Source organism: Crocodylus siamensis, chromosome 13 (genome assembly GCF_052110815.1).
Source record: "Crocodylus siamensis isolate JL-2025a chromosome 13, ASM5211081v1, whole genome shotgun sequence".
NCBI lineage: Eukaryota > Metazoa > Chordata > Crocodylia > Crocodylidae > Crocodylus > Crocodylus siamensis.
In genome coordinates, this window is record NC_143407.1 from 30099792 (window position 1) to 30123084 (window position 23293).

The window sequence follows — 23293 nt, forward strand, 5'->3', positions numbered from 1 at the left end:
GTGTTTTCCAAGAGGCGTTTTGCATATCTTTTGGGAGGGAGTCCCCAAGGCTGCTGCATAATAAGTAGTCATTTAAATACAAAACCAAGCAGTTTGGTGCAGGATTCTGGGCACATTTCTTGATTTTGCCTTTTGAACAGTTCTTAAAAGAATCGAAGTAACAGCCCATGTGGGCTCCACCAGGGATTCCAGAACCAGTAGTGAGGATCTGTAGTACCACAGGCGCAACAATATTCCTGGTATTACAGGGATACAATAAGGATAACGGAGGGCAGCGCTTTGTCCCTGTATACTCGTCCTAACCATAATAACCTCTTGGTTTTTTCCAGAAGCATGCAGTGTTTGCTTTTATGGTGCTTAGTGCCTAGATATGGGAACCTCACTTGAAATGGGGCCTCCTTATGCTGTGGTTTTAGTGCATACCTGAACTTTAGTTTAGCCCCGAATGAAACAAGTCTAATTTGTCCCGGCTTAGCTTCAGCTACCACAGGGTAACTGTGGGAAGAGAAACAGTTCACATCATCGGTTCTGTTTCTGAACGCTTGTAAAACTGGATCATTGTCCATTTCTTACACTTGCCTGGGTGAGATTAGAATTGGATCTTGTGTATCATCAGAAAGGATCCTTTTCTTATTTTAGATTTAAAATGATAGTTTGAATTTGATTAAAAATTAAAATCAAACAAAGTTGACTTTTCCTTGTGCTCTCCCACTGCTCAGATAATTGCATTTAACTTGCTAAACAAGACCAACTCACTTCACTGCACAGAGCCAGTGATGCTTAACTGTGGGTAGCTTAAATGTCCTAAGTACACCGTTCTGAAAGATTATAACAATGTAATCCCTAAAACGATACATATATTTTTTTTCTGACCATTTTTGGAATTGTCCATGTCAACCCCCTTCCCCCAACATGAAAATGTCACAGTATTTATAAACATTTTGGGGATGTAATGTTTTAATGTTTGCATTTTACTTGAAACAACTTAAATATTTTTAAATGTTCTTCTCTTACCTGAAAAAGATATTTAAAAAAAAAAAAGATGATTGAGGAATTGTATTTCACGTTGAATATTTTTCCAACCTGAAATAATGTTTTTTCTTAAGTGTTAACAGACTGAACACTCAATTATTCATGGTTAACTATTTGCATGGAATTATGGTGTGGGTGTGGGAGGTGCGTGCACATATGGGAGAAGCTAAACGTCAAGAACAGAGTGGTTGGAAGAAGCTAAGAGGGTTGGTGGAGCATACACAGGGCTGAATTCCACCAGTTCTGTTGCAGTGGCTTGCTAAGCTGCCATGATCTTAACGTTTTTAGAAAAGGCCTTTAAAAATCTTCTTGAGTCTAGAAGCGCGTGACAAAACTGCCGAGTGGTTTATCTCTTGCTCTCCCCCATGTGCTCATCCTCTGATAAGGAGTCAAATACAACGTGTGCGCCATCTGTGCCCAAACAACCAACATTTGCTTACTGAGTGTGATATGAGATTGTCAAAAAGTATTTACAGATTTGATCCAAGGGCAAAATTGTCCTGCTTCTATCTGCACAGAGAGGGTCCTCCCTCCCTCCCCCCCCCCCTTTGCTACGTATCAGTGTTTTTCAGCTGGTAAATTCATAAACTCCTCTCCCCCACGTTCAAACTGGAATAAAATATCACCATTTTCTGAGCAATGCAGACCAGAAAAACCTGACTCTGAGATGGGTCCATTTGTAGGCAGACCTAGTAAAGAAACCTGATTCTCTGTTGCTTTGCCTCGTGTGCAACCATTTGTACCAATGTGTGAAATGCTTGTATTATGAGCTTCGTACTGTTCTACAGCCTTGCGGCCTTGTAAATGACCACATCAGGTTCAGGACAGCGAAAAATTAGGCTGTGTTTAAGCTTTGAGATGTCTGCTTCAGTTCTCACTTTGGCCAATTTTGTAGTGATCTGGCTTCACAGACTTCCAAAGTGATTTCTCTTCATTGCTGGGTGTTGATATTTTGTGGCATAGCCTGGTCTTTCCCGTTCTATGCTGGGGTCTTGCCTCCGCAAAGATGGTATAGAAATCATGAGATAATCAAAGGCATGCCTGTACTTGCTTTGCCTACTAGACAGTAGGGCTGTGCGAAGCTTTGGTCCCTGATTTGATTTGGCCCAATTCGGTAGCCAAATCTCTGAATCCAGATTGAATCGGAGGAACCTTTTAATCCCTCCGAACCGGATCGGAATCCTCCGAACCGATTTGGAAAGAATCGGCAATTCAGACATAGACGCAGCTTTAAATGTTTTTTCTACGTACCTCTAGGTAGCAGGCGGCTCGTGAATGCTGTGATGCTGGGACGCATGGAGTGTCCCACAGGCGTGTGCGTGGGGAGTCCCCAGTGCACTCGGCAGCAGACCCAGAAGTGGACCAGAAACACTTCCAGTCCGCTTCTGGGTCTGCTGGGGAGCATGCTGCCCCCCTCAGCTCAGTGACTGGTGCCTCCTGGGTTTTGGGGAGCACCCGGGATCCCCCTGCAGCTGATTGCCAAGCTGGGGGGGGGGGGGCCTGTATGCTCCCCGGAAGGCCTGGAAGTGAACCGGAAGAATTTCCGGCCTACTTCCTGGTTCTGCGCTGAACATGCAGGGGCCCCTCCCCCCCGCAGTCCTGTGGGACGCTCCATCCGCCCCAGCATCGCGGCATTCGTGAGCTGTGCTGGTACCTCGGTATGTAGAAAACGCTTTTAAAGCTGTATTTATGTCCAAATTGCTGATTCTCTGAATCGGCACCAAATCTTCAGATTCGGATTGGGCCAAATCAAATCGGGGACAATGATCTGAATCAACGAATCAAATCACTGTCCCTGATTTGGTTCGAATCTGAATCGAATAGGGCCCGCTTTGCACACCCCTACTAGACAGGCAGGCTGAATTAGGAAAATGAACATACACGTTTATTAGAGACTTTAAACCCACCATGGGGAAGAGAAGGGTAAAAACTGTTTAGTCAAACCTTAGATCCAAACCAAGATGCAGGGAGAAGGCGTTCTCAGGTTTTGTTTTAATTAAATGTCCTTTCTGGGCTAGGGCCTGTGGTTGAGGGGGAGGTTATGCGTTTTCTTTATGCATATGTATAAATTAACTAACAAGCAGAATGGCTATAGAAGGCTCTATGCTCCTACCCGGAGTATCCTGTTCTAAGCGAGCACTGGTGCTACTACTGTATGAGATGGAGAATACGTCCCCCGTCACCTTTACTCTTTTCCTTAGAGAAGCTGCTGGGGATAAAGCATTTTGTCTCTTAGTGACCTTCAGTAGCTGCTTCACGAAGAAGTGGAGGTAGGAGATGCAGATGCTTCACTAAGATGTGGAGCTAGGATATGTGGACTGCAGATGCCCATGCACTCAATCTGGGTGTGAAGTTAACATGAATGCCCTTTTTTTTGTGCATAGATTTTAGCCTGTTGTGAAAGATATTCCTAATAAGCCTGGAACTGGGTTTCACTCGCTCCTGATTTGTAGAGTTGGCTGGCCTGTCCCATAGAAAAGTGGGGAAAAACCTGTCAAGCCAGTCTATTACCATAGTTCAGGAAATGCTTCCCCAACCATATAAAATGTCAGCTGCCTTGCTCTCTCTGAGGGTATATTTTAGTCACCAATTTAGGCTTAGCATGCAGAGTGCATTTTTCATTTAAGTGTCAAATCCTTGCACAATTTGCCAATCGCAAAGAGAAGCAAAGATGGTAACTGAGTTCCTTCCCCCCATTCCTTTGATGCCATTGACATTTAATATGATGGCAATTTTTAAATCAGAGGAAGATGATCTCCCCTTCAACTGTTTGAACTGCTTTGTTTCATCAAGTATATTAAACTGTCAAATCTTTGTACATTTGCAAAATGACTGGAGGATTTCAGATAATGTTGCTTTATTTACAGCATTAAGGTTTCAGCAACATGACTTGATTCTGAAAATGTAGGGCAATTTTCAATCCAGTAGGGAATTTCTAAGAACCTATTTCCATAGAAATTAAATATATATGCATCTTCTTTCTACCTTAAACATGTGTTGGGGAGAGAGAAGGGAGGGAGGGGGAAGAATCTGGCTTTATCGATTTAAAAATTATCAGTAAATATGCTGCAACTTGGTGTGCACATGACAGTAGTTCTGGGAAACAACAGGTGGCCAGGGCCAGGTATAAAGCCTTGATTGTTCAGGTTTATGCAGGAAATAAAATGATTGCAAAATAATGTATTCAACTTTGACTTTCAGGGTTTCATCAGCAAATACAATCCAGCCGCATTCTGCCACACTTGCTCATCTTGTGCAGTAACATAGGCCCAGTCCAGCAAAATACTTAATCGCATGCACAACTTGAAGCAGAAGAGTATTCCCACTGAAGTTCAATGGGCTTCATTCTCCACTGCCTTATTACAGCTCCAGGTCAGCAAATCAACTCTGAAATAAATCAGTGGGATTACTTGTTTGAAGTCAGGCATGCATTTAAGTGATTTTGATGGATAAGGCCTTTCTATCTGTATCATGCTACTAAAATGAACGGGACTTCTTGAGATATGTTGGGAATAAAATCTTGGCTCTGTTCAAGTTAATGGGAGCAAAGAACAAGTTCTGCCATTCAACTTGGTGAAAATTGGCACAAGCAAACACTTGGGGCATTTGTACATCGGGGGGGGGGCAGGCTTTTAATTAGAGTGGCTCCAAGAGCTTCTCTAATTTAAAGCGCCCAGAGGATCCATGCATCAGCTGAAAAATGGTGAATGAGCTTTTGTTAAAGGGCCCCTGCCTCCACTTTTCGGCATGGGGATGCTGATGCACATGATGCTGGAGTCTGCTGGAGTTGGTAATGACCATGCCCCAGCAGACTTGATTAGTCAAGTCTACTCCAAAGTGACATAATAACAGCGCATTGGAGCAGCCTTGCTGCAGGTCTGTAGGTGCCCCTAGTGCTCAGCTCCTGCAGACTCGGCCTTCAGTTTGCTTAGTTTTAACAAATATGTTTGCATATTTGAAATCCTCTGAGGCTATCCACGTGCCTACAACAACTAGCTTGTGCAAATATGTGTAGGATCAAAGCTCAAAAATGCCTGTTACCCCTGTGATTTAGCTCTTACATACAGCAATAGATTCAGTGATATTGGTGTGAGTAAAAGCTTATGAGGAGGCTGTAACGTGGGCTAGATACATTGTTGTCTGCTTTTTTACAGCATATTCTTCAACATTTCCATACCTGTATCCCATTTCAATGCTGTGGAGCTTTTTCTTTTAGAATAACCCATTCAAGCAATGAGAGATCACTATTTAAAAAACATCCAATTAATTTGACTCTGAATTAATAGTAGTCCTATGGCATAGCTTACTGTAAACCAGAGACAGCTGAATCTGTCCCAAAGCTACAGCGAAATTCATGAACAGAAGCAGTGCTAATCTTGGAAAGAAGTTAGTCTCTCAAGTGAAAATGATGGATATGTCTTGTTTAGAGAATAAGCATGCTCATTTTGCAAAGAAGTTAGACATCATTTATCAGGCTTCTATTAACCTGACTTGTTCTAAGTGGGAAGGGAACAAGGAACATACCTTTGAAATGAATCCATCCTCAGAAATAATAATAATATTAATAAAAAGTTTCTTCTAAATTGTAAACACTTTGGGTCAGAGGACTAGCTTATCTTAAATGATTGTGCTGTGTGTAGCACAGTGATGCCCTGACCCTGCATTAGTTTTTGACTGCTAAGGGAATACAAATGAAGCTGATGGACTCACGATGACTTATTCCAGTTAAGCATCTCGTCTGGTTGTTGCTGTACTCAGTAGGACACCTTCCAGCTCAAGTCAATGGAAAGATTCCCACCTGCTTTGGTGGGAGTTGAATCCTTTTCCCTTCATTATGTAACCTATTCATGTGTTAGCTATATCTTGAATCTGAATGAAAGGGTCCACTTTTGAAACAGGAAGTCTGGTACACACTTGAGCAGCATCTCAGAGCCAGTCATTGCCAGGTTTGCAGACTGATTTTTGTTGTTCACCTATGAAGATGATAAACCCTTCTGGTCAGGACTTGGCAGATTTTCTTGGTAACACTGATACTACCATATTTTCTTGCATATAACCTCTGAATAGAATATTGCTTCATTTTGAAAGACAAAATGAAGAAAAAGATGTTTCCAGAGTTGTTATGACTACATAGAGCAAGGACAGAGCCCTTCAGCTGACTGCACCCACTCCCCTGCTTAACTAAAGCCGAAATCCTAGCTGTTCCTGAAGACTGCTCCCTATGGGTGTATCTGTGATTTTGAAAAGGGTCTCCAGGGCTGTGAAATAGAGGGGGAGACACCAGAATCAGCAAACAGCAAAAATGTTGTAAGAAAGGTTATTTTGATCAGTGGAAAAACACATTACTAAGGAGAAGCAATTGCTAACACACATGGAATGATGGACTATGAGCTATTCGGTCAATTGAGGTCCCTCAGCTGCCTGAATAGTAGTGCCACAGCTGCTGCACTATGCAGCAGGAATCAAAGCAAAGTACTTCTATACCTGGCAAAAAATCAATTCCCCTGCTTGATACATGCACCCCAATTTTGTGGGGGGGAGAGGGGGGGAAGTTTGTGGTTGTCAGAAAAAGTATTCATATACATCAGTTGACTTGTAAACAGGTCAGTTATTTAAGATATGAAATGAAATAAGCCATTGTGTGTTGATTTTAATACTAAGTTGGCTTGTGAGAAAATATGTATGGAAGTGATGGCTCATGGCCAAGTTATTTGGCACCGAAATATTCATGGCACTATGTTACTGGGTAATAATGGGCTGCTATCGTCATTGTTGTGTTAACAAATAAATTGATAATTAAGGGTACTTAGCATGTTCTATCTAAAGTTGTTCCCTCAAAGTTGTATCTAAATGCTTCCAAAGGTAAGCTCTAACATTTAGTATACTTAATGCACTTTATGAGGATGACAAACAAGTTCTATATTAATTTAATTCTGCCTCTCATTTGCACATTACCAGGCTGTTTATGTACCTGTCTAACTTTAGGCATTCAGGTAGTCTCGCTGAAAGGCTACTGACCTAACCAGAATACCCATTAAATTAATGGGACAAGTCTTTTAAAAGTAATGGGCTGTGTTCTCAAAGGGTGTAAAATGGCAGCGCTCCATTGAGTTCAACAGGAGCTGCTTCACTGAGTTTAATGCAAGCTGCATTGATTTATACCAGCTGAGAATCTGGCCATATTATTTTTCAAGGAGCAACAGCCATTATAAGGAAAAGTTTAAAATATTGTGCAAGGTTTAGTTTTGACAAATATATTTGAAGCTCAAAACCACCTTTTCTGTGCATATTCCATGCTCCCATTCTGGGGTGCGTTGTCTGTGACCAGGTATTCTCTTTAATTTACATTTAATTTATTTTTCATCGCTTATTATTTTGCCCTTGTGCAGTTTTTTCCTGGTGTACGTTACAGGGAAGAGTGTTAAACTATCTATCTTCCACAAAGCTAAGTGAAATCCAAACCTGGCTCATTTGACTAAAACAGGGTCCCACCCCTTCCCCCCCCCCCCCCCAACCCCTGCCCCTTACAAGTGTCCAAAGAAAGTGAACACAAAAAACTGAACTGCCCGAAGAAACACAAATATAGCACCAGGAAACTAGGGCTCCATGCATAGTAAAATGCAAGCCCCTTTCCAGAAGATTTACAAACTAAGTAATTCTTTCAGAAGTCATTGAAAAATGCAAATGAAGATAATAGCAAAAGTGTCCCCACCCCCACTCCCCTCCTGCATTATTCAGTGAATCCTAATATCATTGAGCTTTCTCCATTCACACTAACTGAACCATGCAGAAAATGCTGCTGCTACTATATCAGCATTTTAGAAAAGAAGAAAAGCCAGCCGGGAGGGTGCAGGGAAGGCGGGAGTCAAACTTCTGAAAGTGTAGTGCTGTTGTTTATTGTGTCAAGAAGCATTTGGCTTGAAGGTAAAAGCACTATGACTATATATGTACAAGCATTGGACACTGTAATATTCCAAATGGTGCGTAATCAGGAGAATCGCGGCTAGAGATTGTGGCTTGTCAGTTGATAAGATGCATGGCTTTACCAGCCTTTCTGCAGACTCTCTTTGCAAATGCTTTCCAATATTGGCCATTTTCTATATGAAAATGGTAGCTTAAAGGGAAAGAGATGAATGGAATTTACTTCCCTCTTCTTTATTGTCTGTATAAACATTAAGCAAAGATATTGTGCCTTGTTTTGTTTTCTGCCTCTTCCTTTACTGCTAACAGTGAATTATGGCAATCCCTTTTTCTAGCTCAGATAAATAGGCCAGCCTGCCGGGGCAGACGGGAGGGGAGGGTTGGGGATGAGAGATGGTGCATCCTCCCTAAACCAGGTTAACTTTTCCCAGTTAAGTGGAGCATGACCCCTGGAGGTGTCACCCAGCTGTCCATTTCCGTCCCGCTAAAGGCAAACAGATTATCACCTGCTTCCCCACCGCATTCCCCATGGTAACGTAAGAGCCACTTTATGTGTAAGCTACTGCAGAGTAGCTGCACATCTGTTTTGTCCCCTGATCCTTCTGTGATTTGCATCAGTATGTGAACCAGTGTAAATTGTAGCAGGGCACTAAGGTGCCTGCTACCTGGAGAGCTGGAGTAGCGGCTCAGGTGCTGGTTGCTAGGGGCAACCGGAGGGCGTTAAGGACACACGCCTGTCTGGTCAGCTGAACGGAAGGGGCAGCCCTGGCTCGGACATAAATCGCAGGCCAAAGCCCAAAGGAGACCGGCAGCCGGCGGCCAGTGAGGAGGGAGCTCGGCCCTGGATGTGTGAAAGGGAAAAGGCCTGGATGTGCGAGCAGCTAGTGACACGGGTGAGAGATGGAACGCCTGTCGTGTGCTTTGGAGGACATTTTAGCCATGAGGCATAGGTCTGTGTTATAGCCGATTGGCTTGTGTTTTGGTTGTTAGACCGGAGGTTCGGGTGAGGCTGTAAGGGGATGGAGGAGGCCTCATAGGGGAACCACGTTAGAGTGTGGACCCCAGCCCCAGAGCGTGGGCAGCACTGCGGAGAGGCCCCGAGACCGTGGGCAGCGACTGTGAAGCCAAAAAGGGTGCAACAGAGGGAGTGTGCCTCCCAGACTGCCAGGAAGGACAGTGCAGGGAGGGCATCGACCCAGAGCGTCCATAAGGGCACAGCAGGGGGGAGGTGCCATCCCTGAGCGCCAAGGCCGAGGCGCAGTATTGGGGGAGGGCTGACCCCAAGTACCCCAGAAGGCAGAACTAGGCTGCGCAGAACCTGAGCCCCAGAGAGGCTCGGGGTGAGCGAGAAGCCCCAGAGAGAGAGGGGCAGCGACTGTTTCAGCACCGTGAGGTGCAGTGTGAGGCGGGACTCCAGAGAGCCCGAGCAAGACGAGACTGTGAAGGGACAGAGCGTCAACAGGACACGGAGTGAGGCAGGGCTGTAGAGCGCCCAAGTGCCAGGGAGACCGAGGCGGGTCTGGCACGCAGCAGGAAACCGTAGCCAAGGGAAGGAAGGGCGGCCTCCCTACAATAAATACTTCATGTCCAAGACATGGCGGGCGAGATTCCCAGGGTGCGTGGAGAACGTGTGGCACGGTACTAAAGGCAGTGCCTAGGGGAGCGCACGGCGACCCTAGGACTCCATCCTGCTACATAAATTATGTGTGCATTTGTCTGTGATCACAGGTTCAAGTTCCTTTCCATTGTTAAGCAAGAAGTCAGTAGCAGAGCTGAGAAGAGAATCTCACAGTGCTGATGGCCAGTTTCCTGCTGGGTCCCAGGCATTCAGTCTAAGGTACTAAACATATGAATCCAACAGCTGTGATGGTTAACCAACAGAGCAATGCTTCAATAGTGTTTTGCAACTGCTGTACTGAGGAGGTGGCAAACAGGATATCTTGTCTGGAAAAAAAAAAAATCTTCCCACTCTGCGTCATGGGAGAAAAGGCAGTAACATTACTCTACCTAGTAATTATGAAGATTTGTTTTTCATGCCTTAATAGTTTTAATCAATTTTGTGTTACTAGAAGACAAAGTAATTGAATGTTTGGTTTAGTGTGTGCAGCTGGAGCGTGGCTTTAGGCTACATCTGACCACAAAGTGAATCTTTCTCTGCACAAAGATGAACCCCCCACCTGGGAAATAAAACCACCAGCTCCTCTAAGCAGAAAGGGGCTGGGATCAAATACTTCACTCCATTGAGCTAGTTTTAAGTCTGATCAAGTCAATGAAGTGAATTATACGGCCGTCGACCTGTTATTGAAGACTCAGGCCCTGTGTGTTCAGTCCACAAGCCAGTAAATACCTGACAGAACCCTTTTGTCACTGCCTTGTACCCTGCAAAGTCACTTTTCATAGTAGAAGCACCAAAGCATGTGTAAATAGCTGTCTCCATCCTGCATCTACAACTATCCCTTTTTGAAGCATAGCCAGCCTGCTTATTCCTACAGTGTGTTCACCAAATCCCCTAAACGAGATCATATCACTGCCTCAGAGCAGCACTGAGCATGTGTCTGCCCCACATTGTTTATTGCCTCTGAGATGGTTTTTGCTGCATTTCTACAAGCAGGGCATACTTCTCAAGCAGCACTTCCAGGGAAAGCTCAGAAGCAGCATAGACAGGCCCCAAGTCAAAATCGCTAGCCAGGGCTTGTCTACATGTATGAGTTGTATCAGGTTAATTGGACCATTAGAGTAAAAGCAGTGCAAGCTCCTGGCGTGAGCTCTGTTACGTTGGCGAGGAGGTGCTATGCCAGGAGAGCTTGTCTCCATATGGAATGGGGAGTAGACCTACACCAGTAGAAGGGCATTTGATCCTGGTATAACTGCATCCACGTTTAACCTGCACTATTTGGTTTTATGTTTTGTTTTGGTTTTTTTTTAACATAAAATGATTAGATTAGACCCCTTAAGCAATTCACTTTTATTGCCACCACAATTGCATGTAGGTACATCAGTAGGAAAACCTACTTCCCATTTACGTTATGGCTGCTTTACACTCTAGCACTGTAAAGGTGCCCCAGAGTAAATTTAACACAATTTGCCTCCACGTCTAGATTTCTCTATGTTGCCAGAGCAATATAATGGGGCCTAAGTGTAAATGGCAATCGGGCTCTTTGGATTCACTTGAGCAAGAGTAAAAATGATTATGCAAGTACAAGACTGTAGAGAATTGCTCCCCTTAGGTGTTGATGTAGTGAAGTCAAACAGGGCCCTAAAACTGCTATTCAGGTGAGCTGGAAGAAATTTCAGTGAAGGCAATGGAGGTACAGCTTGGGAAAACTAAGAACTTAAGTCAAATCACCGATGTCACTTTGGACACACTGGATTTGATGCTCCAAAGCCTTTGCCTTCTAGTAGTGTTGGCACATGTGCAAAGTGGGCATGAAAAGCTACTAAATACAAATTCTTCATCTGTACAAGTTGCTTTTTCTTTTACATACATTTGTCCAACCTAAACTCTCATCTGATGTACATTTTTGCATTAGTTGGAGGTTTGCCCCCCCCCAGCACCTGATTCTGTTTACTCTGTGCTATTTTTTTTTCTTTACTCCAATTCCAAGGATTTTAACAGCATTGTTTCCGATTGATACTAATATATAAATGGGATCAGAGTCAGGGCTATCAGTTGTAGTCAGTGCTGAGTGGCATATATGGGACATGTTGCCTTTAGTCAGCATGTGCCTTCAGAAGACAAGTCTTGAATCTCTGTGAGCTTAGGAATCCCCAGTGGCATCAAATTCAGGGCTGCGCTTCTTTGTAACATGACGTACAATACCGACTTTCCTCGTGGTCCATTGGTTGGCTGCTTAGAACGACTTCCCTATGCATCATATTCTGATATCTTCCCACGTCTGCCACCCTTGTCCAGTAATAATTGGAGCAGGTATACCACTGGGTGTTTACTTTGAAGAGTTCTGTCCTTTGGAAACACATCTCCAAAGGCACTAATCCTCTCTATTCACGTCATAAATTTTAAAAAGGAAAAAGTAAAAACCAGAATAAAGGATGTGAAATGAGAACTGTTCTTACTTTCTTGGAGCAAAATTCAGAGCACATCTCCGCCGTCAAATTGGACTGTATCAAAGAGGCTGGAAAGGTGTCTGTTAAATTTTCTGGAGCTTTAAAACATCCTCGATAGATAACATTCCTCCCTGCAGGGATATGAAATAAGTTTCTCTTGAGAAAACAGAGCCCATAGTTGCCTGCCATTATCGCAAATAACAATATTAGTTTCAGATCCTAAAGGAAAAAAATTATATATATATTTTCAGCACAGTTTAGAAATAAGAGAAACGCAGATATACACCAGGAAAATGTGTTGCAAAATCCTGCTGTACTGAAAAGGAACACATGCCTTTTAGCTCTGTACTAACTATTGAAAGTAGGGCTGCGGAGAGGAGTTTAATTTAAATTCCACCAGTGGAGGGCATTGCTATTGTTTGCAAGCCCTGGTTTGCTTTTGAAGATACTTCTTTTTTCTTTGAGTGGCTTAAAAGCCTTGATAAAAATCTACAAAGCTTCCCATGATCCAGACCAAGAGGAAAAAAAAGCAGAATTTAAAATGAGTTCAGAAGCCCCCATGGAGGCCTACCTTTCTGCACATCTGTTCAGTAGCTAACATGCGTGCCCCCTCCACATTCCCATTCATATTCTTTTCAGAGCAGGGGAGCTGACTACAGCTTCCCAGATCAAAACTAGGCTTTTTTTTTTTTAGCCTTTTTTTAAAATAAGTTCTTCATGGAGAGGGCATGCTCTTTCCTTGGGTGCCAGATACCGATCTTATTAACCCCAGGAATTGTAGAGTGGCAGCTGTGTAACTGAGGTGAGAAAGAGGTTCTCGGTCTGGCTGGAGTTGCAATGCAGGGTTTCCTCACACTTGATACACAGGCATAAATTCCCCCCTTGTGGAATTGATGCAAATGTATTATTTTTATTTGAATGATGGTGATGAATGAAACGATAATGATATTTTGCTAGGCCAAACACACAGCCATAATGATAACAACATCTAGTACTTAGATATCACTTTTAAATTCTAGCTTTCTATACACTGTACAGAGGTAGCAAGTATCTATCTTGATTTTTACATATGAGGAAACAAAGGCATATAAAAGTGAAATGACTTGCCAAGGTATCCAGGTTGTAGCCGTATTGGTCTAGAGCAAAAGGCAATTGGGACTCGTAATAGAGGTGATCTTTTATTAGATCAACAATATTTTTGCAAAAAAATTGGTAGTTGGGGGTGGGGGGGGGTTGGGAGTTTTTTGCAAAAATCTTGTTGGTCTACTAAAAGATATCATCTCTACTGTGAGTCCTGAATGACTTGCCAAGGACACTCAGCAGGCTAGCGGCATGCCTGGGAATGAAACTTGTCTCCTGAGTTGAGTTCCAGTGCTTTATTCATTGGACATCCCTGTCTCCCTAAACAGTACTTACCTCAGGTAATGGGACAAATATAATTAACATTGGGCTGGAGTAACAGGCAACATATACATGAGCACAGAGGCTGCTCCAAAGTGCTGGAATTGCAGTACATTGGAGTGGACTCAATTATGATACATATGAGACATGGTGGCACCTTAATTAAAGCGGCTTTTGGAGCCACCCTAATGAAAGTGCCACCCATGTCACTCACAGAGCACATTTAAAAGTGCCCACAGAGGAGGTTATGTTCGGGGGGAGGGGGGGCTCTGAAGAGAGAAATTGGGTTATGGAGACATGCTTTTTTTTCCCTGTCACAATAGCCAGATTCCAACGTCAGTCACGCCAGTGCATATTCAGTAAATCCATGCATTTCCACGGTGTTACTCTCCACATACAAAGGAGTATATGAGATCAAACTTCCCCTAACTTGCTACCAATTTTATTTTGCTCAATGGAAGGAAGAAAGTAAAGTTGTAGTCACCAAAACAGCTTTTTCAGTTGTTTGTTTTACACTATGGATTTGAAGAGTCCCTATTGCCTGTATTGTCACTCGGAGCCCTTTCCACCCCAGCGTACATTTAAGACCAGAAGGGATCATTGCACCAGCTAATCTAACTTCCTGTGTAACACAGATGGGAAAAACTTCTTCCAGTGACTCCTGACCTGAGCACAGTAACTTCAGTTGGACTAAAATGTGCAGTATATTCCAAAATGTCACCCGATACTGGTTTTGCAAACTTCAGGAAAGGGTAAATCCACTGTCCCCCTCACAGTTTGTTTTGGGGGATGATCCCCTTCACTGTTAAATTATTCCTTATTTCTATTCTGAATGTGTTTGGCTTTAAGGTTTCAGTCCTTGACATGCCTTTTTCTGACAGATTAAAATGGGCCTTGGTACCTGGTATTATCTTACTATGGTGCTTATACACTATAATCAAGTTGCTTCTTGATCTTCTTGTGATAAGCTAAATAGTCCTATTGGCTTCTCAACAGGTTGACAACTAGTGTAGTGTGATTGCCACTGAAAACTCACCCTTTGCCAACAATTATGCCGGCCTGTTTACTATCCTGGAAAATACAAGGTCAGCACAGATACCCCTTGCTGTGTGATAGCTAGTCCCTAAGGGAGACCCTCACTTTTGTAGGGCTGAATATATATTTTTTTGAACTGAGATTTCTAAAGCTACCTAAGGGATGTGGGTGCCCAACTCTGATTAGAAACAAATGGGAAAACGTGTCCAAATAGCACTTGGTAGTTTTGAAATTTCCAAGCAAAAAAAAGATCCCTTTAGCTGGTGTTTTTGATTTAGGAAGGGAAACGGTAGGAGACCAGTCTGCTAGAGATAATAGATTTCAAGATATTGTCAATAGGAATCGGGATACAAGTAGCAAAACAGACAGCAGCAGGAAAGATGTGGAAGAAACTAGATCATAAGAGATAATGTGTCTGGTCTCTTTTTTTTTTGTATTACTGTTACAAGCACCTTCCACTAGAAGATTGAGCAATGTGTGCTTAAGAACCACCAGGATGTTTTGGGAGGCTCCCCCCCTTTGCTTATAAATTTAAATCCCTATTCTTCTCTGTGTCTGTATTGGAGAAGGCAGGTCAAAAACTTTACCTTGGGGCAGAAGGTGGTAACATTTCTAATGGGTCTTTGTTTCTAAAAGCATTGGGTCTTCACTCAAAATGACCTCAGAAAAAGCTTTCTCTCAGTCTAATAAAAAAATATCTCAGTTACCTAAATAACCTCGTCTATTCTTTTATGTAGGAAGCTCTACTTTGTGGTACATTTTGATCCTGCTTGCACTCCTGTAATCTCATTAGACAGTAGCAAAGCTACTGCTGATTTGTGCTGGTGTGAAAAGGTGCTTGTGTTTGGTATTTACCTTCCGGTGTGTGTGAATAGCTTTATTTCTGCAGCAGCAAAGCAAGTGTGCCTGTGCCTATATGGAGTTATGCAAAACGTTTTGTGTTGCTTTTGCTGTTACCTCTTCTAAATTAAGCTGGAAATTAGAAAAGCCTATCATGTATGATCCAAGAGCCCAGCAGCTCATATTACCATTTGCAAGCCACCGGGTAAATGTGGGACTCTCATATAATCCACAAATAGTAATGGAATGATTGGGTCTTGTTCTGTTCCTATTTTTCCTCATTCCTGAGGGTGAAAGCTGTAAACACAACCAAATTCTGCCTCTTGGAAAATGATGGGCTATTCTATTCTCTATAAGCTTTTGTGCTGTACTCGGCACTGTATAGTCCATACCTTGGCAATTCTCTCAGCATATGTTGCTACAACAAGGGTTACTGGGAACCACAGGTTCCTGGAAAGTTATGCATCCCTTGTTGTGCCCAGTCCCAGGAATGAGTCCTTTCCAGTTCTCAGCTGGACAGTTGTAGGCTTGCAGCTCTGAGCTTCAGAGACTCGTGCTTTTTTGAGCTCCAGAGGTGTCTGCCTGTGCTTTCAGTGTGCACCAAGGTGGAAGCTGTCGTGCTACCTTTCAGGTCTAGTTCATCATATGCTCCCTGTAGAAGACATTCATTCTTGCTTATAATCCTAAAGAGCCTCCCCCAAACAATGTGAGCTGGTGATGATCCCAAATCACAGGAGGGGGATGCACATTAGTAACAATCTGTTGATTCAGTGATCAAGCTCATAACCTGAGGCTTCTGCTCAGAGCTCAAGGGCCAGGAGCTTATAGATCCATAGATTGTAAGGTTGGAAGGGACGTCGGAAGATCATCAGGTCCAGCCCCCTGCACCAAGCTGTGTCCTGGATGGCAGCCGCTGGTACAAAGAGGGTGGGATTCTGTGCTGATTTCCCTTACAATGAGGAATATCTGATCATAATACTATGAGAAATTCATTTAGGTGCAGAGGGCAGCAGAAGGCTTGTGCCTCCCTTAAACTGCACTTCCATTTGCCTCTGTTGATAGCGGATGTCAGCCTTGCAACTTATTGCTGACTAGTTTATTTTGTTTTACATTTTTATGTTTTTCTGCAAATCGATCAGAGACTATGTAGAGATAACACTACGTTTATCTATAATTCTAATGTGCTCATTATGTAGTTGCCTATTTATGACTGACCTTTAGCTTTCAGTGAAGTCAGTGGAATTCATAGGGTTCTAACAGGTTGGGATATTAAGCTGTTTTGTTTTGGGGGTTTTTTGATTCCTCAGTATAAGCACCTTAGTTTGACAAGACTAGTGCAAATAGTTTCCTCACTAAAGCTTTATTTTTTTACCTAGGTGGGTGCAAATCTGCTGGCAAATGTACACAAATTGAGCTCTTCACCTGGTTGCAAAAATCAGCCAGAACGCTTTCTTGGTGGTAATGTTCATCAAACATGCCAAGAGTAACTGAGCCATGAGGACTGAATTATCTTCTGATTGCAGCTGCATGGGACCCAAAATTGTTTTCCCCAGAAAATGTCACACTTGCCAGTTCCTTTTCTTTCAGAATTGGAAGCAAAAGTTGGAAGTGTGACATTTTCTTCAGGAGATGCAGAGGTTTTTTTGTAGTTTTGTTTCAGAAGACCCAAATGGGTTGAACATTTCCTGCGTGGCAATCTGTTTTAGCTAGTCTGTCCAAGCAGAGGCAAAGAAGCCTGAGTGCTGGGTAGTCTGGGGTCTGATGAGCCTGGTCAGCAGGTGGCCAGGGCCCCGGGCTTGCTGAAGAGCTTGAGAGCCCAGGGAACTGGACACATGAATGACTTGTGAGTAGGAAACAAGGGTGACCTTCCCGCCTGGTTTTCAGTGAAAATGTAGGTAGCACTATGTTGCTCCTTAAAGTCCACACTTGGTTGAATCCTCACTTTCCAGTGGAAAGGTATTCCACCAGACGCTTCTAACCTCCTTCCGCTCCTGACTCTCTAGCAGGTAAGGAACCAAAACAGTAGGGAAGGAGGCTGAGAGGTTTTGCCACATGGTGTATGAGACATGCTCAATGGCTTATTCTCTGTGGATCACTCTTTGATTCACACAGCTTTCAGGACTACATTCAGCTTGAATAGTCCCATGCTTAGCCAGTAGCCTTGCTAATATTAATAAGGGCATTCAAAGAGTTAGATGACAAGTATTACTCAAGGTGAGCGAGATGTCAGTCTCGCCCAGTGCATCATTCTCCACCTCTGTAGTTCACTAATACTTAAGAAGAAAAAGTGAATCTAGTCTTTTCTTGTGAAATGGCATTTTTTTTTAACATGCCGCAGATTTAAACAGTGATGCAAAACCCCGGGAAGCTTGCCAAAGTGCCTGTCAGCTTGACACTAGCAATTTAGGCTTGTGTACCTTGGATATATAATTTATATGTAGCTGGGTGCATAATTGTACAGGCCTTGACTCCTCTTTGAGAAGCAATGAAACACCATATATGATGCTACAACCTAAGGACTTGGTGTTTGTTCTCAGCAAATAAGATCCTCAGGGAATCATAAGCTTGGTAAAAGTACAGATTGCTCAACTGTTTAGACACTTTATGTGCTTTGTGTTGGCCTGGAGGTTTATCTATTTTTTCTCTCTCACAATAAATCCTAATTGAGTGGCAAATAGAATAAACATTGGGTCAAAACTGAACAAAAATCTGACCGAAATCTCAGCCACTGGTAGAACAAGAGTCGTTAGGACCTAGCAAAACCTTGTGGCTGACATCATTTCTAGTTCTCATCTAAAAGAGATACATGCCTGCTCATATCCTTCTTCTGCCATTGGAAGTCTGTGTGTGTGAAACTCTATTGATTTTGCTTAAGATAAAGTGTGGGTTAAGGATGGTATTGATGCATGTTTTCTTTGTGCTGTTTGCAGAAGAGAGGTTTCAGGCTTTGTTTCTGATATAATTCTTCTTCACCCTCTAAGCATGAATGCATAATGGGCTTTTGGTGGGGTGCGGGGTTTCTTTTTTCTTTTTTTTTGGAGATGAAATCTTATTGAAGTGACAATCATTCCGCACTGTTTTATGGGTTCCTATGGTTACTCTGCTTCTTTACGTAGCAAAAGTGATGCTGCAAAGTCAGATACTTCCCATTCCTCCTGAATACCAATATGGTCAAACTGTGTTGGTGAACCAAATTACCTGCACCATCCATAAGAGCTATCCAATTTTTGTGGTCAGTTGCCATTCACCACATTTAAAACCCCACAGGTCAGGTCTCTGGGGTGGGATGGGAAGGTGGAACAAGAAGTATTTATTAACATTCATCTCTGAGGCCGCTTAGTTGGATGAACTTTGTACAAGCCACTGCACTGAATACTCTGTCCCTGGCTGGGAAGAAAGACTTGGGAATAGCTTTGTATCACTCACTTTGTTTTGTTCCTGCTTTTAGTTCCTCCACTCTGTAGACAGAAAGCCTGTTCACTCCTCCGCAGATGGAGCCTTTCTCTCCTTTGCATTCATTATTGCACTCCTCTGGCTTGGCGATGTTCACTGGGAGCTTGTTCCCACAGTAACATTCAGCACCATATTCTAAGCCAGCAAAGGTGTAGGCCCTGGTGGAGGGGGATGAGGGGGGAGAAAACAGTAGCTTCAATATAGGTTCATCCCAACGTTTACCAGTGCACTTGAGAAGCTTAGCAGCTTTTACCCAGGGACCGTTCCTCCTCCATCCCAGAAATGCAACTGTTAAAAAAGTGGACAGCATTATGCATGACTGTGAAAGGCAGGCAGTTTTGCTAGGCACCATTCAATGTCCCCCAGGGCACTGATGTTTTAACATCTCGGATGCAGTGCTTCTTAGAAAGTACTAATGGCTACTTAGAGTGACATAGAAGTCCATTTCATAAACTGCTGTAACTAGCTTTTATCAGAAAGCACTTTGGATCCAGCCAAGTAATTTTCAGATGGTCAAAACAAAACAAAAAGAATTGGCTATTACTTGAATAATAGATGAAAGGCTTGCAGTCTCTTTCAAGGTACAAAACTCACAGCTTCAGTGAGCAGTGGCTGCAGATGAAGAAGCTTCCCTAATAAGCATGAAATGACAATCCACTTGGATTGACGGCAGTCTATTTTAAAAATTCAAATGTGTGCCTTGCTGCATGGAAGTTAATGCTAGCATCGATGGCATCTAACTGGTGATACCAAATGATGGCCTATAAAGGCAAAGTCTTTAAGTTTCTCTCTCAAGGTTGAAGATTCTCTTGTGCCCACACCAGTGTGCAGGTGTGATTTGGATAACACTGACTCAGAGACGCTCATTTCCCCCAACTCACAGGTATTCAAAATAAGGGATCACACCTTCCATCAAAAATTAATAAAATACTTGATTTGTGAAGGGAGTCCCACGCTGACCACCAAAAAGGATGCATATCCCTTCTTTGGTCTGCATCTGATGTCTCATATAAAGTTTGCTACCATAATCATCATTACAGGTTAACAAAAATGCATTGGAGAAGGTGAACAATTTGGGCTTTAAATACCATGTCAATATATATGCATGTGTTTTGAACAATTGGCTCAACCTTCAAAAGTGCTTCATGCCTGCAGCTGCCATTGGCATCAAGTGGCAATATGAGCACAAGTAAACTGGTCCGTGCTGTATGTGGGGTATCCTTTCCACGTCTCCCAAGTCTACCATGAGCTCCTGGTCTTGAGTGAAGTTTTCATAGGCACCCAATTAATCCTGAGCAACCCCTAAAGTATTCCAACTATTCTCTGCAGAGACAACATCACATGGCTGAGCAGTATCGTGAGCCCTGGGAAGCATGTAAATGGTATCGCCCAAAGAGTAAGGGTCAATATGCTTCATAGATGCACTTTTTGAATAGCCGTTCTTCCCCTTCATCTTGCCCTTGGGATCAGGAAAACTGCTGAAGTAGTTTAACTAGTCATAAATTATCCTTCATTCATTCACCCCTAGCTCATCTAGTCAGTTAGCAAGGAACTGAAGCCAAGGCTCTGATGCTTTTCTGCCCTCTCCTTGCTCACCTGCTCCAGGGCTGAGGTAAGCCATAAAGTATCCCAACTGAATGTTGTGCAACCTGACCCCAGGTGCTTATGCCCCCACCCCTTAGTCCCATTAACAAGGGCTACAATTTGGACTATAGATCAATGAGAGGCAGTTAGCCGTATTAGTCTAAAGTCAGGCTCAGGCAGCAAAATGTTAAAAGCCAGTTTTTGAGCATGATCAAGAGTTATCTACAGATTGGATTGTGTTAAGTCTGGTTTAAATGGGGGGCTATGGATTCCTGTCCCATTACCACAGTTAGTTTTTGTGACTCTTTTGTTCCTATGGCTTCTTTTCTTGTTTGCTGCCCCTTTTCTTTCCCTGCTCCCTTCCCACCTTTTTTATTTGTACCACTCGCTCCACTTTAGACACTGGTCAATGCTTGTCCTTTCACAGCATGTTATGAAGTGAACTTGAGTTCACAAAAGCTTATGCTATCTCTGTTTCTATCTAGAGATCTATAGGTATAGATATAATCTCCATATAGATATCTATATCTACATCTTTATCACCACATTGCCCTAACAATAAAGGCATAGAGAAAAGGATTGTGAATAAAAATAGACACATGCTTATATATCTATAGATCTATAGATCTATATCTAATATCTATATATCTTTATGGCTTACCTCAATGGACTAGAAAGAAAGAGATCTTAGCTAGGTAGTCTAAGATGCATATTTACCCTGCCTTCTGCTTAACTATAGATCAGGCCTGAGAGCTTTTCCAGGCCTGTGTAGTTGCATACGTTTCTTCAGTGGGGACTTTTTAAAGTCAAACTAGCATACCAACCATGAAATAACTATTCCACTGTAAATGGGGGGACCCAAAACAACCCACCTCATCCAGGTTTTCTTGGAGGTATGGGGTAACCCCATTTAGCTACAAGTCTCCTCTTGGACATAAGGGAGTTCTTTCCCCTTCTGAGTTCAATTCCCTTTGTTATCAGCAAACAGATACAAGTACAGTCAGAAACATCACTTTACCTCTCAGCACACGCTTCCTGACAGTGAGATACTGTCATTTTTCTTAAGTCATAAAACACAGCTCCCTTCATTGTCCTTTCTCTGGAATCATCACTGAAGCATCCAATATAAGTGCCTAAAGTGCACGAAATGGTTAGAGATAATTTTATACATACGGAACATTCAAATGTAAATTCAAGGCCCTTAGTTTTTCTTTTGAAGGGCAATAACAGCAGGTTGGTAGCCATGACTAATGCATATACCAGTAAGGTTGACTGAAAATGTTGTAAGAAATGGTTTGTTGTAAGAAGGTCAGTTTAAATGTGGGGGTAGGGTGTGTGGAGAAGGGGGATCTGGCTAGGTGGGATGCTGGATTATATGGCAGTGCCAACATGGTTAGAAAGTGGTTATGATTAGGAGGTGAGGCTCATATGAGGAGAATGTACTTTTGAGACCTGATGGGGCCTATTGATGAAAGCCCCCCGCCCTGAAACTTCCTGCACACTGTAGCAATAAGATGCAAAGCACAGCGTATGTGTCAGGGGAGTTTATACCAGGTAAGATATGGAGGGAGAGAACAGTGGAAAGCAAAGAAAAGGAAAGAAGAGAAATACTATCCTTCCTGAAAGCTCCTGCCTTTCCCTGTCCCTTACCCACTTTTTCCTCAGCCTCTGTGTTGCTAGTATTTGCTTCATCTGGTCATTCTCCATCACCCCGTCTCCTTGGAACACCTCCTGCCTCTTTCCATGTCCCCTGTACTCTGCATCTAGTTCCATGTTGCCCCTCCTTCTCCCTGCTGGAGGCACAGTCTGGATCTGGGTCTGGGCTGGGTTAAGCCCCTACAACAAATTTGCACAGCATCTAACTTGTCCCTGCCTACAAAAGCCTCTGTCACCTGGGTACCACTGTAGCAGGTACAGATCACTAGAGTGCAACATGGTACCCTCAGATTTCATCAATTTCTAGGGTCGAAAGGGACCTATTAGATCATCAAGTCCGACCCCCTGCTCTGGGCAGGAAAGAGAGCTGGGATCAAGTGACCTTGTTTCCCTTTTTGCAGTTGAATGGGTTGTGTTGGCCCTTTGCTGCCATGTGAATTCCCCCTTGTAACTGCTTTGGGTCAGTCGGCTTAGTCTTAACTGTGGAGAAGTCTCTCCACCATGTTACACCACCGTTCTCTATCGTCATCATTAAGTCCTATTAAATACATCACACTTTGCTTAGCATGTGAACAAGACTGCATCCTATATGATGTTTATCTTGCTGGGATCCTATGACCTAGCTGGCTTCCTGCTTCTGGGGCAGGGGGCTGGACTCAAAGATCTTCCAAGGTCCCTTCCAGTCCTAATGTCTGTGAAATCTATATTAAACATCATTTTTTGCCATCAGTTATAAACTACATAAAAAGCTTTTCTTTCCCATTCCACTGAAAAGAATTCATCACTGGAAGAAATATGGAGCTACCTTATAATGTACAATAACATATTTAAATACATGGAGTTATTAAAGTATAAAGGAGGGAAGGAAATTTGATTCTGGAAGCCGTGAGATGAAAATGGGAATATTAGACAATGTAAGTAGCATGTAAGCTGTAGAAAGGAAGGGGAGTATAAGTTTGGAATTGATAACAAATGAAAGAATAAGAATAAGCCACTCAACACTCTAATAGACTTTAGAGCTAAGAAAATAAATCAAAGATTTAAATATTACAAACACCACAGTAGTTTCAAAGAACTGCACATTGGTAATTTGCAAACATGCAATTAGAAAATTCACAAGCTGTGAATATACACCCACAATAAGCTGTTAATGAGATGTGAGTTATGCACCTGCAATAAGAATTTTCTTATTTCACTGGAAACTTCTGATTTCAGTGATTTTGATTCCACCCGGTTGCAGTTGAAAATGTAACGTCTGGGGCTGGTGCACCAAGCTCACAGTCGGTGTATGGGAAGCTAAGCTAAG

At 42.9% G+C, this 23293-nt stretch overlaps 1 protein-coding gene across 2 annotated transcripts in view; it reads right to left on the reverse strand.

Annotated features, from left to right (window-relative positions):
• WSCD1 (WSC domain sialate O sulfotransferase 1) overlaps positions 1 to 23293 on the reverse strand; it is a 54116-nt gene that overhangs the window by 13331 nt on the left and 17492 nt on the right. For both annotated transcript variants that reach the window (XM_090026154.1, XM_090026153.1), the window contains 3 exons: positions 21350 to 21464; positions 18721 to 18905; positions 12028 to 12149 (listed from right to left, as the gene is read on the reverse strand). In XM_090026154.1, coding sequence (XP_089882280.1) covers positions 12028 to 12149; positions 18721 to 18905; positions 21350 to 21420 — 378 coding nt within the window. In that variant the 5' untranslated portion in view covers positions 21421 to 21464. The remainder of the gene's footprint in view (positions 1 to 12027; positions 12150 to 18720; positions 18906 to 21349; positions 21465 to 23293) is intronic.